At 40.5% G+C, this 15,951-nt stretch overlaps 1 protein-coding gene across 1 annotated transcript in view; it reads left to right on the top strand.

Moving 5' to 3' along the window:
* Positions 1–15,951, top strand: part of LOC149200640 (SEC-C motif protein) — a 183,526-nt gene that overhangs the window by 57,927 nt on the left and 109,648 nt on the right. The window contains exon 4 of the mRNA XM_089402769.1: positions 8,758–8,873. Coding sequence (XP_089258895.1) covers positions 8,758–8,873 — 116 coding nt within the window. The remainder of the gene's footprint in view (positions 1–8,757; positions 8,874–15,951) is intronic.

The following is a 15,951-nucleotide window of genomic DNA, read 5'->3' on the forward strand; positions in this document are numbered from 1 at the left end:
TGGGAGCACCAAACTGTGGTAACAGCAAACTGTGGGAGCACCGAATAACATCTAACTGTATGACTGCAATAGCACTAAACTTGTGTGATAGTACTGAACCCTTCTTTGTTTTTTAACTGAAATTCTGCCTCTTGTCTCCACTTAAAATCTTCTCTGAAATCCGCACTTGTATCACAAAAAAATTGTCCCTGAAATCCGAACTTATGTCACTGTGATTACCGAAATCATCTCTGAAAAATGTGAGCTTCTGTTCTGTGATTTTATGCGAAGTCCTAGGCTTGTATATATAGTTGTCTGTCCATTATAAATGAGCCGACATGATATTTTGAAGAGCAGTGTCACTATATTGAGCCGACATGTGTTCTTTTGAGGGTAGCCGACTTGATGAGGATTCTTTTGTGGCCGACAACAAGGAGACCTTGATGGAGGAGGAGTCTTCAAACAAAAATAAACTTTGACAATAACCTAAAGCCTATAATGGAGGCTTGACCTATAACAAATGACCCAAGCATGAAACCCATGCTTTAACAAGTCAATTCAATAATAATAATTTTTTTTTTGCTTTTATTTTGACAAATATTACATTTTGACTCGAGTACAATTTATGAATACCGAACCTAGTTACATTCTTCAATAGAGAGTGGCCAAATTATGCTTTTTCTTTTCTTTTTGGCTGCATCAAACTCCGGGTATCGTTCCAGGCCCAACCCAAGGTGTGGACAAGGGGAGGGGAGGGGAGGGGAGGCTAACCCTATGTGGACCTAGTGGACCTATGTGGATCCGGATGGGAAAGGAGATGAATGGGATTAAAATGAGTGGAAGGAGGTGATGTATATGGTGTCGGGAAGTGGGATGACACAACCAAAATTGAGATTTCCCGTGTAGTGCCTGTTACCGCTCAAACTATCCGGGGTCTTAAAAGGGGATCCTTTAAGAACTACTAGTAGGTTAAGGGCAACAATGGAGCAATAGCCCACTATCACCTCCGCTAAGGCTCCCTACACTTTACGGACTTTCACCGATGGGAGGAGACCCGTTGTGATAAGGATCACGAAATGGATGGACCAATGATAGGGTGAGGGGTGATCCTGGAAGCCTATTCACAAGTGGTTCAAATATGTGGCTTGCTTGCTTTGAAGTGCAAGGTTGAAAGGCTCTCAAGGAAGGGCTTAACGAGAATTTCAAGGCTTAGGTTCAAGGTATGTATCTTATAATGGAGGTTCCTAAGTCCTAAAATTTTTATGAAGACTTGGATTCCAAGTGATCTTTGAAGGATTATCCTTAATGGTGTATGGGACCACACGAGACCCAGTGGACCTGAGGTTAGGTCAAGGGGGTAGGGTTTGGCAACCAATGATATGCTTGACCTATCCTTGAGGGAGAAAGGGACCAAAGAAAGAATTTTTAATGCAAGGCAATATGAGGGCCCTAATGAAGTTTCTAGCTTAAGGAGACCAAGGGAAAGATTCAATCTCGAGGCTAGGGCTTGAGATATCTCAAAATCCTACTGTCGGAATTTCTTCAAAATTGGAGGGCACCTAGGAGACACATCAGTGCAGAAGATGCTAAGAGATCGAATTTTTTGAGTCGGTGGTTTGCGAGATAAATGATGCTGTAGGAGACCTAATGAGCTAGGCCTAGAAAAGAACAGGGAGGAGAGAAAAATAAGGTTTAAGTTGATCACCTTGGTGGACCAGTGCCTAATCCTTTGGGGAGATGCGGTCAGGTAGAATTATGACTATGGACTTTTGGATTTTCTAGGTCAATGAGGCCTCAAAGACAACTTTGCTTAGATTAGGGCGATAGCAAAAGCAACTTCAAAGACTTTATACTTCGGTTTGCAAATTAGATGGCTTATCAAGATGAATTTCAGTAATGAAACATCCCTAGGAACATATATGCATTATACATGGCCCATACATGAAGCAACACTATCTAGAGACGAAATTTCCACAACTTCACATAAATGGATGCAACAAATTAGCCCTAGTATAGCGAAATCCCAACAACAATGTATCATACATAAATAAAAAGAAATAATAACATTAAATTTCACTTACATGTATAAGAATATATCCAACCATCCAAAATTTGCCATTCAAGAAGCTCCAAGACATGAGAAAATAATCCAAACATCAAAATTCATTCCATGCTCCAAAAATTCGTCCTCCAAGAAGGATAGCGAAAATCTCTAAAGAGATACAAGTCCAAATCCAAGTGATGATGCTAAAATGAAATCACATCACTTGTATTTATACATGTCCAAATGAATTCAATTTGCCTAATGAGGCCTAATACAACCCTTAAAATAAAATAATGTGCAAAATAACTAACTTTTGGTGACAAGCCCACCAAACTAGCTCATAATCAAAAGAATAAGTCTCTCAAGAGGTCGAATGATCAATAATACATGTCGTTGGGCCCTAGAAGAGGCTTGATGAAGTCCATAGGTGCCAAAATGTGAAATAGGACTCCCAAAAGTAGTGGACAAGGGGTTGGCCCCTTGTTCTCCAAATAGTAAACCTGTGGTGCTCTCCATGGTGTGGGGAGCACACAAGTGTCCTCATGGGACTCCAAACATATCAAAGATGCCTGTAGACCATATGCAAGGGCTCAAATGATGGTGGAAGTGATGCCACATCATCATATAGGCTGTAGACCATATGCAAGGGCTCAAATGATGGTGGAAGTGATGCCGCATCATCATATAGGTCCCGGGTCATTTGCCAAGTTTATGATATAACTGTGGGGCCGACTGGGCATGGTGAACCAGGTGCATCTTCCTTGTCCAATAGGTGAATCTCGAGCAATCTCTGAATATCTCTGGGGATCCATGGAATGCTGTCTACTGCTGTGGAGGCCCATGGCTCTCTATAGACACCCTACGTATGCCAATGTAGCCCTCTGGAGGGTTAGGACCCCATATAGGGAGACCAAACACAAAATGGAGACCATGTGCAATCTTGCATAAGATTCAACGCGTCCTCGTACCTTCCAACATATCAAGTCATTAAAAGTAAAAGAATTTACAAACCATGGAAATCAAGTGGGCACTTCAATGGCATGCCCTTAATGGGCTTTGGCATGTGCTAATGTCTCCAAGCTCCAAAGGGGGTTAACCAATCATCCTATTAGGTGGTTTTTGCTTCCAAAGGGGGTGATATGTCCATGGTACATCCTTCAAATGGTGGTGGCATGTGATACAATGATGGAACGAAGTAGGGGATGAAGGGGAACAACTTGGGTCACATGCCATGGTACAAGGGTAGCCAATAAAAGGGAATCCCACACTTGGGTAAATGATGTGTAGGAGGGAGCAATCGTGGTACATGAGTTACCCTGGCCTTGATTTTTCCACCCTTCTTTGTATGTCTTTTGCCTTTTATGATTTTCTTTGGTTAATTGCTCAGGGTTCAAAGGAATGAGAGCATGATGTATAAAGTATAGCAGTGGATACCCCCTTTTAAGGTGGGGCAGTTCATCGCCCACCAAGGGTTGGGACAATCATGGGTTCCTAAATGATAAAGGAGACTCATCTAGGGCCTCTAGGAACCAGGGTGATGGCCATGGAAGGGGTAGAGCTCATGTAATGGATTTTGCCCACGTGCTAAATGTTTTTGTCCTGACCATCTTTTGCATTTTGTGGTACAATTTCCTGTTGAATGTGGCCAATTATGCTTTTTTTTTTCTTTTTAGCTGCATCAACCTCTTGGGGCATCGTTCCAGGCCCGACTTAAGATGTGGGCAAGGGGAGGGGTGGCTAACCCTATGTGGACCCAGGTGAGAGAAGGGATGAAAAGGGTTATAATGAGCGGAAAGGGGGTGATATATGTGAATTGGGGAGTGGGACCACACATCCAAAATCAGGGTTTCCCATGTAATACCATCCCATAAACCCAAAGGCCAGTAAAAGAGATCCCACGGGACTAGGGTTCAAGGTTAACATCCCAAAAGAGACCTAGGGGACAAGAGCACAAACCTAGTCCACTCTTTCCGCCGAATCCCTCCATTATTCCATGCCGAAGGGTTTTCATGATAAGTAAACTAAAATACTCAATTAATAAATGGAAAGGCATACCTTTAAGCTTGGGAGGCCCACCTCTAACATTTGATCATGACAGATGGGCAAGGGACCACATGGTTGGCTCAGGTGGTGGAGAAATGGCACATCGAGCTAGTTGGTGGTTGCCGGTTGAGGACCATCATGGAGATATTTTTTCTCCTAGGGATATCACCCACAAAGTGGTGGGTAACAGTGCCAACCCTAAAGCTAATAGCTAGTAAAGGAGATCACACGGGACTATGATACAAGGCTAACCACGAAATCGGGCAGTGGAGACAAGAGTACAAACCTAGTCCACTCCTTCCATCAAATCCCCCACCAATCCATGCCCTAAAGTGCCGATGACAATTAAGGAAAATTATTCAACTATACCAATGAAAAGCCATACCTTCGGGGTCGGGAGGCCCACCTTCAAACATACAATCATAACAAGTGGGTGAGGGACCACATGGTTGGCTTAGGGGGCGGAGATAATGGCACATCGAGCTATTTGGAAGCTGCAAGGGGCTGCTGGCTGTCGACTGAGGACCATCGGAGAAATTATTTCTCCTATATACATTACCCACAGGTGTTGGGTAACATACCCCACTTTATATCTTTAGTTGATCAGTTCGTTGATGTATTTGGTCAACACTAGACCCCATATCTGTTTCATAGTCAACATGTTGAATCAGTTTATGATGGAGCCTAGGAGGGTGCACTGGGTGCTTGCAAAACATGTGTTAATGTACATACAGGACACAATGGATTATGGGCTAGACTATATGTGGGTGGATGGAGTCAGGTTGACAGGTTGTATAGACTCAGATTGGGAAGGTAGTGCCAGTGACATGAAGAGTACATCTAGATGTTGTTTCATGTTACGTTTGGCAGTAGTGTCGTGGTTCAGCAGGAAACAAAGATCAGTGGCATTGAGTTCTGTGGAGGATGAGGACATTGCAACTAGTTAAGTTAGCTGCGAGGCTATTTGGCTTCACAAGATGTTGTGTGGTTTATTTGGTCAGGATTTGGGACCAACTATGATATACTGTGATAATAAGAGTTGTATTAAACTCATAGAGAATCGAGTATTTCATGATAGGTCAAAGCATATCGAGATCAAATACCACTTCATTTGGGATTGTGTTTAGAGAGGGGCAGTGAAGCTAGAGTACATACCCACTGATGAACAAGTCGCATATGTTCTGACCAAGTCCTTACCAAGGGGAAAGCATGTCTATTTCAGGGACAAGATGGGAGTGGTGAGAAACACCTTCCTTGGTAAGAGAGAGTGTTGAAAAAAGGTACCAAGGAGGTGTTCCTAGTGTTATTTGCCTAAGCCTAGGAACGCAAAGTGAACCCACTTTTTTAGTGTGACTTTATGAGTTATTAAAGTCATGTGACTTTTTAGTCACTTTTTGAGGGTCTAAAAATACATTATACTTTATTAAATTAAAATGACTTTATGTTTTTAAAGTGACTTTATGAAAAAAAGGTACAAGGTACAAAAAGTTATTAAAGTGACTAGGGATGCTCATTAATGAAGGGGGATATGTAAGAGGGGTCAATGGGAGATTAGATCTCCACCCTTGATCAAGGAGAGCTGGGATCTAATCTCAGCCCTTGATACTAGGGATAGGGATTCTCATCATTATGAGACTAAAAAGGAGGAAAAAGGAAAAAGAGAATTCACTCTTCATGTGCAAGTGTTGGAGAAGAGAAGAGGAGAGGAAGAGGAGGAGAAGAGGTTGATTTAGCATTTGCTAAAGGAGAGAACACACACAACAGCAAGGAGAAACCACAGACAGGCCTGAGTTTCAAGGCTGTGACTGTGGCACACAGAGCAAGGTACAACAGTACATACCCCAGTGCAAATGTTGAGGAGATACAACGTTGAGATTGATGCAGCTCCTGCAGAAATCAAGGCAAGGACTGGCCTGAATTTCAAGGAGACTTTGGCCTAAAAATCAAGGAGGCAATTCTGGTCAGAGGGTGTGAAAATTGACGCAGAAGTGATTTCGAGGGCAGAAATTATCAGTCCAAGGCATGAAATCCGAGGAGGGATTTGTTGTACTGACAGCCACGAAATTCAAAGTCTGTGTGCTGAACTGTAACACACATTTTAAGGCTGGAAAGTTCACAGTGCCACAAATTCCAACACAGTGATTGCTTGACAGTAGCATGATTTTCTAGGAGTTGGACGGAATTTCAAAAAGGGAGATAAGTACCCTGTGATGTATTTAATGCTGTAAAAATTCTCTGAGATAAGCAAAATAAAATTCTCTTTCTAACTGGTTTCCTCTTTGGGGTTTTTCCAGAGTCTGTGGTTGACCAAAAACAAGTGTCCAAAATTTGTATGTATGCATGTGAAATTTCTTATCATCTGAAAGTGAAAGTGAAAAAGTAGTGGTAGCCTTTTAGTGTTTCAGTTGAAATTTTATATTCATGTTTAATATCAGCAAATGAACCATGGTGTTGGGCATTAAACTTGATGAGTAAAACAAACTGAAATTGGGGTGAGCTGCAGGACACAAATTTTCTACAATCACCAGTGGCTCCATTGTGGAGCGCATGCAGTTCAGAGTGTAACTTTTGTTGCGTCCATGCTACCCTTTCTCGGCCACAGGGATTCATCGCCGGCTCTTCTAACCATTGGGTTCCAGATCCAAATCTGCATTAGTGCAGGAGATCGAACCTCCTTCAATTTAAACGACCTTCACGTAGCTTTATTCATCAGGCCATATAAACCCTTGGCAACAAAGGCACCCTCTGAAGCTAATACCTGGCTCTGATACCAAATGTAGAAATTTTAATGGAGAGAAAATAGAAACTATTGAGAGAATTAACAATAACCAACAAAAATCATAAAACATAAACACAATGCACACAAGGTTTACCCTGGGAAAAGCTCAATTCTGGGAAAAACCTAGCTAACGGAATTCCATTAGCTCCTTTGGCCAAAACCCAGCCAAGCTAGCCAAGTGAGCCTTCATCGCTCACATCGCTTGGCCCATTAAAAGAGAGAGTTCCTCCCAACCTTTTAAAGGCTCCCATTACATGCAATCCATGGGCACAAAACCATGGGTCCAAAACCACTACTGTTGACCCGATCAACTTTGACTCTTTCTCTGAGTCAAGTTTACCTAACACCGAACCATCGACCCTTACAAGAGGAATTAAACCTGACTGGCAGTAGGACAATGTGGTACTTAAAAGGTATAAGCTATCCCTTGGGGGCTATATGTATAGATCTGTGCTTAATATGAATCTAGATTAATTTAATGATGCTATATTTTCTTATTCTATTCACATTCATGTGATTGTTTATATATACAAATACAACATCATTAAACTAGTCTAGATCCTTATAGATCCATATTAAGCACAGATCTATCATGTGCCAAGAGGGATCAATTCATTGAAGTGCAAACATTTCCTCGAATTTTTGCATTATAAAAGGGGTTTTTATATTTGAAGATTTGATCCCTCTCAGCGCTTGATAGATTCATGCTTAAGATGGATCTAGACTAGTATTAGTACATTACATTAATGATTGACATCACAGTAACATTAAATGTTTATATTTATTTCTAATGTAAAAACACCTAACACATAATGGTTATTAACTCTAATAGGAACTCTAAATAATTTAAGCAGAAATGGTGGACCTAGGTGCCAACTTGGTGATTATTGCTACAATGTCTTCAGTAATAGTATGGTGTTTGCATAGGCTGAAATGATCATAAAGAACACAGGCAAAGAATTATAATCTCATTTTCATTTAACATAGATTGAAGGTCCAGAGGATCAACACATATCTACATTTTGTCGCTACAAGATTGGCAAAAGCCTGGAGTTGCCTGTTACATTGAGGCAACATGCTGCAACTTTGGTAGTAAGCTGGAGGGTCTGAAACAATATGAGAGAAATTTGGACACAACCTCAACAGAAATGATGATGTCTTTTTTAACACCTAGTGACCTGCGTTGATGCCCATGAATGTATCACATTCGGCAATACTTGTATATATATTTTTTTTGACTAAGCTTCCTACTATCATGGATTGAGTGTTGTAGGTTTCCCTTAGACTAAGTAGCCATGAGTGGGAGGTATCTATTCCATCAAAGGCACCCATGGCCCCAAGTGCTTTTTCCACGTGCTGGCATGCATCCACAGGCATGAGCACAAGCTCAAACATGTAAAAGGCGAAACTTGAACCCTGGTGGGAGCTATATTAGTTACCCACTTTCACTGACAAGGTCAAGCCGCTCTTCACTTACCATGAATATAATGAATATAATGCAGAGTCCAGATTACGTACCAGGAAACTTCTGGCAATGGTGGCTACTCCCTAGGTAGGATATGCCACTTGTTAAACTTATGAATCATATAAAATGTTTGACTTCCTGATTGATTGATCAAGAAAAAGGCATTTCAAGTATCACTGAAGTTTCATCATGGGAGATATAATGAATAAATTCAGTCATTATTTATGGTATATGCTAGTCTTTGCATGCTATAGACACAACCTTCAGGATTGTTTTGCTTGCTGTCTTCTGCAGGTTTTGAGCCTAAATATTGTTGTTAAAGTTCAGTGGGCTACCCACTGTAATTGATTTTGGAATAACATGACATGCTTTATTCTCTAGGTAATTTGGAATTTTTTGAATTTGTATTATTTGCTGATGCTCTTCTTTTGTATTTTCATGATGTAGGTTCAAAAATTGGTTGGATCGACCCCAATGGGTATCGCAAATACGAGTCTGGCTAAAAGTGGGCAAATAAGTCGAAATGCAGATTGTCCATGTGGTTCCAAAAAGAAGTACAAAAGGTTTGTGATTTTTAATCCAGAGAATATTATTTTGTTTGGAGTCTGGACTTGTCAATTTTCTCAACTTGTGAAGCTTATATATCTTTGGATTATGATATGGTGGAAATGCATGCAGATGTTTATGAACAAACTACTGGCAACTAAGAAACTGAGTTATCGAGATATGAATGTCATAGTCAATTTTGCCTAAATTCTACATTGCAGTTTCTTGTACTTCTAAATAACAATACCTGAAATGCTGTATGGAGGTTCTGACATTAGAATTGTGACTTTCCAGCATTCCCTCTATTTCTTGTCATTTGCAGTTAATAACTTTCAAATTTGTTTCATTTGATTATGAGTTCTGGTTCGTTTAAAGAGTGTGGAGATGCTCTTTCCTATTCTGAGGCACACTCAATCTTCTGCCAGAAATCTAAATGCAAGAGTTTCTCTGAATGAGATTAAACATGGAAGGTGTTGATTTTCTAGTTGCAAGGTAGACTAGAACAATTTTCTATCTGATAACTACTTCCAATGACACAATTTAACTTCATAGAGCATTCAAATCATCAAGCAGTTACACTTAGAAAATTTCAACCATTAAGTATAGTAGAGAAGTAGAGATCACAATGAATGAATGAAACAATAGACACCAAAATTACCCTGGGAAAACCCCACTCGAAGGGGAAATTGTCCAATTCAACCAATTTGTACATCTGATTCATCCAGTCAAATATTATACCTTTGACCACAATTAATGCCAAGTGAAACCAAGTCAAAGGAGAGAGAAAAGTCAACTTTCTACACAGTCAATTCTGGTAAAGGGGGCCAAATTTCTGACTGCAGCTCCTGGTCGAAGGCCTGAAATTTGGTCCTGTAATTTCACAGAGAAACTCGGTTGAAACTTGAACCACAGAGTTTGACCTGTGGTCAAACCTCTGTCAACGACCAGAAATAGCTTAACAGATTCTGTCAGCAGCTGGTCAAAGATACAGAGAATATTCGGCCTCCAACCTCAGACAGAGATTCGGTTAAACCACAGCAGAAGAATGCAAGTCAATGCTGGTCAATGCAGAGAACAGAAAGTCAACTTCACTGGTCAATTCATCCTTCTTCCTCCTTCTCACGTGTGAGCAGAAACCTTCTAGAACAGGTCCGAATTGATGTGTTTGTGATGATGAATGAGAAGGGTTGAATTCCCAATATATACATGTCCAATAGGAGTGGTTTTGATCAAGTGTCAAACCCCTTCATGAGGCGGGGCCGATCTGTCAATTTAGGGCTGACTTGGACAGCAGGAAACCAATAATTTTCTCCTTTCATTTTCATGATGAAAATACTGACAACAGCTACAATTTTCCAACACTCCCGCTTAGCCAGGGAGGTACTTTTCATTGACTCCATCAGATGTACAAATTTCTCAAATTTCTTCATAAGGAAAGGTTGATAGCCTCAAGTTCATTGCGTAAGCCAAAACCAATGGCAGCAAAGGTCAGAACCCAATTGACAGTGGGATCAATCAGTATTGTTCATGAGGCCAAACTCTCCAACCATAAGAAATGGTTTCTCGGTCAAGAACAATGACCTAAGAGAGTAATCAAAGTCAATCTCTGTGACCATGCCCATTGGTCTCTCAGTCAAGCCCTATGACCCAAGGGAGTAATCAAGATCAAACTCTTCGACCATACCAATGATCTCCTGGTCCAACCCTATGACCTAAGAGGGTACTCAAGGTCAATCTCCCCAACCATAAACAAAGGTCTCTTAGTGAAGCCCCATGACCTAAGGGAGGATTCCCTATCACGATATCAATCTCCCCGACTATATAGTCTCTCGGTAAAACTCCATGACTTAAGGGAGGAATCTCGATCTCGATGTCAAAAGAGCCAATCATATGATCTCTTAGTCAAATACAATGACCCAAGGGAGAGTACAAAAATCAGTGTCCCCAAGCAAGCCCACTAGTCTCTCAGTCAAACACAATGGCCTAAGGGAGCACTCCAAGCCTCAGAACCAATCTCCCCAACCATAAAGGTTTCTCAGTCAAACTCAATGACCCAGAGGAGAAATCAGGACAATCTTCCTAACCATAAACCATGATTTCTTAGCGAAACCCAAGGAAAATTGTCAATCTCAAGATGCTATACAAACTCTTTGTAGTAAACAAACTTCATCCGGGACAGTGGCTTGTCAAAACATCAACAACCTGCTCATTAGTAGAAATGTACACAACATTCCGGATATAGTGATACTTGATCTTAATGTGCTTCGACTTATCATAAAAAAACTAGATTCTTAGAAAGCTTCACACAACTTTGATTGTCACGACTCACAATATACCATGGTCGAGTTCAACACCTAATCAAACAAACCAACAAACAACAGGTTGAACAAGCATCTATCTACTCAGCTTCAGTCGTGCGAAGTGCAACAGAGGTTTGCTTCCATGATATCACAACAGAGCCCAGACTAAGACAACATCCATAAGTGCTCTTCTTGTCTTCAGTGTATCCAACCCAATTAGAATCTTCAAATCCATGCAGTAGATAGTTCAACGAGCCAATCAGTTGATGATACCAAGTCAAAATTAGAGTCTCGCAGCGTCTTCAAATTTGTCATCATGGGAGTGTCCATGGACTCGTAGTCCATCATGCCAAATTTCTGAAGGATCAATTATTTCATCAATCTTTTTCCATACTTCTAATCTCGGGTAGTAATGTAGTAGACCCAGATCCTTCATTGCAAATTCAAAAATCAGCTCCCTCTTACAAATGACTCTCCACAATTTTCTCCCTCTTACTGAGGTAATCCTTAACTTTGTACTTTCAACCATCTTCATCTTGGAAGTCACAACTGACTTCTTTTTGGCGTAGATCAAGGCATACTTCAATCTGGCTAATTTGTCTGCTCCCTTTGAGTCTGTAGCTCATCCAATACAATATCTCTCAACACGAGTCTTCTTATCATCAGATTTTGTTTGTTCTTCCATTCCTTTCATCCGCTGCTAGAGCCTTGGCAAACTTCACTATGTACTTGCAATCCTCACAAGGAGCTAATGGAAGAATACTTACAACCAAACAAAGAATTCAAAGACAAGAGACTAACTACTAGCAAACAACAACAATAGTAATAATTCAAATAAGAGAGATATAAGATATTTATATTTCTCCGTTTTGATCTTTGCCTTCTTGCATCCAACTTGCAAATCAACCTCGTTTGCATCATCATGATGGTGTCATTATTTCCTTACAGGAGCTAGGGTCCAAATCTAGGGTTTTGTCTTAAGGCTTTCTTTTCAGAACCTTTTCTTCTTGCTAGGGTTTACTAACCCTATATATCCAAATGTCTAAGACTTTAGAATACTTCATAGCTAAGACTTTCAGTCTTCACTATACATCTTCTGGCAAGTCAGAGAAAGGAAAGTGAAGGGCAGAGAAGGGCTCTAGAGGAAGATCAAAGCTCCCATGTGTGGTAGTAGCAGTTGTTGGGAACCCAAAATTTCAAATCTGTAGCAGGGGGCCAAAAATCTTGCAACAGGAGGTCGAAAAGGTGCTACTAGAAGAGATTTGACTGGGTTTGACTAGATCGAAGTTGGCACATCATTCAAAGAGGTTGGTCTTGGTATTGGAGGGTATTGGTCTCAATCTTAAGGTCATGGAATTCATCAATTGAAGAATCTATAAGGAAGAGAAGAGATTTAAGGGTTTTCCTCTCAAGAGGAGAGGTTTTGCCCTGACTTGCAGCCTATATACTGTGTCATTGTTCTTTTGTTTTTGGTAAAGAGAATTAATCATAATCATTGCCCTATTGAATTCTCAACATGGTATCAAAGCTAAGGTTGGCTAAGGGCATCATGAAGATCTCCAATACATTGAAGAAGTTCATCAAGAAGTGTTCAAAGGTAGCAAGCTATCTCAAGAAAAGCATCAAGGAAGCATGGAGCAATGTTGCACGAAGCGGGGGCGAAGCGGAAGCGTTTTTTGGAAGCGGGGACGCGGAAGCGTCATTTTCCAAAAATCTAGGAAGCGAAGCGTCCGCTACATATATATATTTTTATATTTTTTTGCATTTATACTCAAAACAAACATCCCAAATACCAAATTAATTGTAGAAGACATGAAAACATGCATATTTTTGCATAAATCAAGATAGATATAACATCCATTGTACATTAACGATTAATTATTCGAGCATCAACCATTTAGATGCATCAACCATCTAGAATCTAGATTCTTCTCCTCTTGTCTAGCCTTTGCCTCTACCTCGATTGTCTAGGGATATTAGTCAACATTGCCCAATTTTTGATCAAACTACCTAATTCAAGACTTAAAATATGGTAGAAAAAGCTTAACATGCTTGATCGATGATTTTGACTTGATTGAAAGGTAATTTTTTGCTAAGGGCGTGCCGCGTGACAAAGGAGTTCAACAATTAACACCACCAACACTAGGGTACATATAGGGCTTGGTGCTCTTGATTAAATGCTAATGGCATACCTTCATACTTGATATAATCTAATGAAATGCCACAATCCCATTGATCCTGAATTCCTGAAAACTGTTAAGTCTGCTGAATTTTGAATAGGATATGAAATTCTATTTTCTCCATATGAAGTCCAATGAGGCTAGTACCACTCTCAAACATCCTGAGTCATTTCATGGTAATGTTAAAAATTTAAGTAAAAGGATGAAAATGAAAAATAAAGGAGAATGTCACTTTTACTTTAAGAATTTAACATTACCATGAGGGAGCATCTGCTATATTTATATTTTTTTTGCCTTCATTCATCACCCTAACCCAAGGTGGACCCACCCCCAAGAAGCAAACTCACCTAAAATTTAAAAAAAATTTGAAAAAAAAAACAATTTTCTAAACGCTTTTTCGGAAGCTTTTCAGGAAGCGTACGGAAGCGTACACTTCCTCCTTCGAAGCGCCACGCTTCCGACGCCCGAAGCGTCGTACGGAGCGCGCTTTGGCGCTTCGGAAGCGGCGCTTCCGTACCACGCTTCTGAATTTCCAGGAAGCGGCAAAAAATTCGGAAGCGGCGCTTCCGAATTTCGGAAGCGCTTCCGGCCAAGCTTCCTAGGTGCTTTCGTACGGGACGTGCTTCGGGGCTTGGAACCGTGGGGGGGGGGGCGCTTCGTGCAACATTGGCATGGAGTCTCTTATTCTTTACAAAGAAGGAAGTAATCGAAGAAAAGGATGAAGGTCTCTTCTCGACACTCACTGGCACATTCCAAGACGAAAGCATTTGGGTAATTGATAGTGGTGCATCTAGGAACATGACAGGTCATCACAAACAATTGAAGACCTTATCAAAGGGAAAATCTTCTTATTCAGTGGAACTTGGAGATAACAAAAGCTATCCCATGAGAGGCATTGGATCAACCTCTATAGAGCTGGAGAATGGAAGCAACATTCACCTCAACAACATCCTATTTGTTCCAGGTTTGCATAAGAACTTACTTTCCATTTCAAGTCTAGAGGACAAGGGTGATAGAGTAGCTTTCATTGATGGAAAGGTTGTTGTATGGAGTAAAAACTCAAGCATAGAGAATTCTAGAGTGATTGGTATTCGAGAAGGAAGACTTTACAGGCTGATATCTCCTCTAGCTCAAGCCTTGGTTCACATTGAAATTAGCCCATGTGAACTATGGCATAGAAGATTTGGTCATCTTCATTTCAAGATCCTCCCAACTCTAAGTTCCATAGTAGATGGAATACTTGAACTGAAAGAAGATCATGAAGGAGTATGTAAGGGATGTGCATTAGGTAAGAATACCAAGAGACCATTTGGAAGCAGTGCTTCACGGTCAAAAGAAATCTTGGATCTCATTCACTCCGATGTAGGTGCACCTATGACGCCTAAATATCTTGGAGGTCATCTACATTATGTCACATTTATAGATGATCATTCAAGAAAAACCTGGGTTTACTTAATGAAAACCAAGGACGAAATGAATTAAGAGGGCGCTGATAGTCCCATATAATCTCAAACAAAATGGAGTTTCAGAACGAAAGAACTGATCTATTAAAAAAAGTGTAAAGGCGATGTTACATGATCATGATCTACCAAAATTTCTGTGGGGAGAAGCTACGAAGACAACAATATATATTCAAAATCGAAGTCCCCACAAGTCACTGAACAATAAGACTCCCAAAGAAGTATTCACTGGGAAGAAACCAACTGTAGAGCTGTATCTTTGGGTGTCCCGTATATATTCATATACCAAAGGACAAACGAAAGAAGCTGGATCCATCATGCATGAGAGGAATATTTGTTGGCTATAACCACTGCTCTAAGGCTTATCAAATCTACATAAAGGAAGGACACCATATAGAAATAAGTCGTTATGTCATATTTGATGAGAGTATTGCATTCAAGAAATCTAAAGAACTTCCCATGGACTCTGTTGACGAAGAATTCCAAAATTTGAAGAAGAAGTTAACCGGGAAGAAGAAGAATCTTGTCATGAAGATGAGGGTCCCAGTGAACCCATTCAAGAAAGAGACCAAAATGGTTGAATCTACACTACTTGATGTAGAAGGTCATGGGGCAGCGAAATGCTCATTTAGAGAAAGCAAGAAACCCAAGAGATATTTTGGGTATGCTGCATACATGACAAAACTAATAGAAGCAGAACCATCCACTTTTGAAGAGGCTGTCAATCATCAGGAATGGAAGGATGCCATGAATGAAGAGTATCAATCTATAATGAAAAATGGAGTTTGGGAGATTGTACCTAGGCCCGAAGACAAATCTGTGGTGACTTCCAAGTGGATCTATAAGATCAAACGGCAAATGGAAGTATAGATAAGTATAAGGCAAGATTTGTGGCTAGGGGCTTCTCTCAACAAGAAGGCATTGACTATGAAGAGACATTTGCTCCGACAGCAAGGTACACAACAATTCGTTCATTAGTCTCTCTAGCAACATCGATGGGATGGAACATCCATCAAATGGATGTCAAGACCGCGTTTCTGAATGGCACAATCGATGAGGATGTCTATTTAGAGAAACCCTTGGGATTTGATGTTAAAGACAAAAAGACATATGTTTGCATATTGAAGAAAGCATTATATGGCCTCAAGCAAGCAC

The sequence above is a fragment of the Pinus tabuliformis genome, chromosome 2_1 (genome assembly GCF_031772625.1).
Source record: "Pinus tabuliformis cultivar Carrire ecotype Pingquan chromosome 2_1, CPIR1, whole genome shotgun sequence".
Taxonomy (NCBI): domain Eukaryota; kingdom Viridiplantae; phylum Streptophyta; class Pinopsida; order Pinales; family Pinaceae; genus Pinus; species Pinus tabuliformis.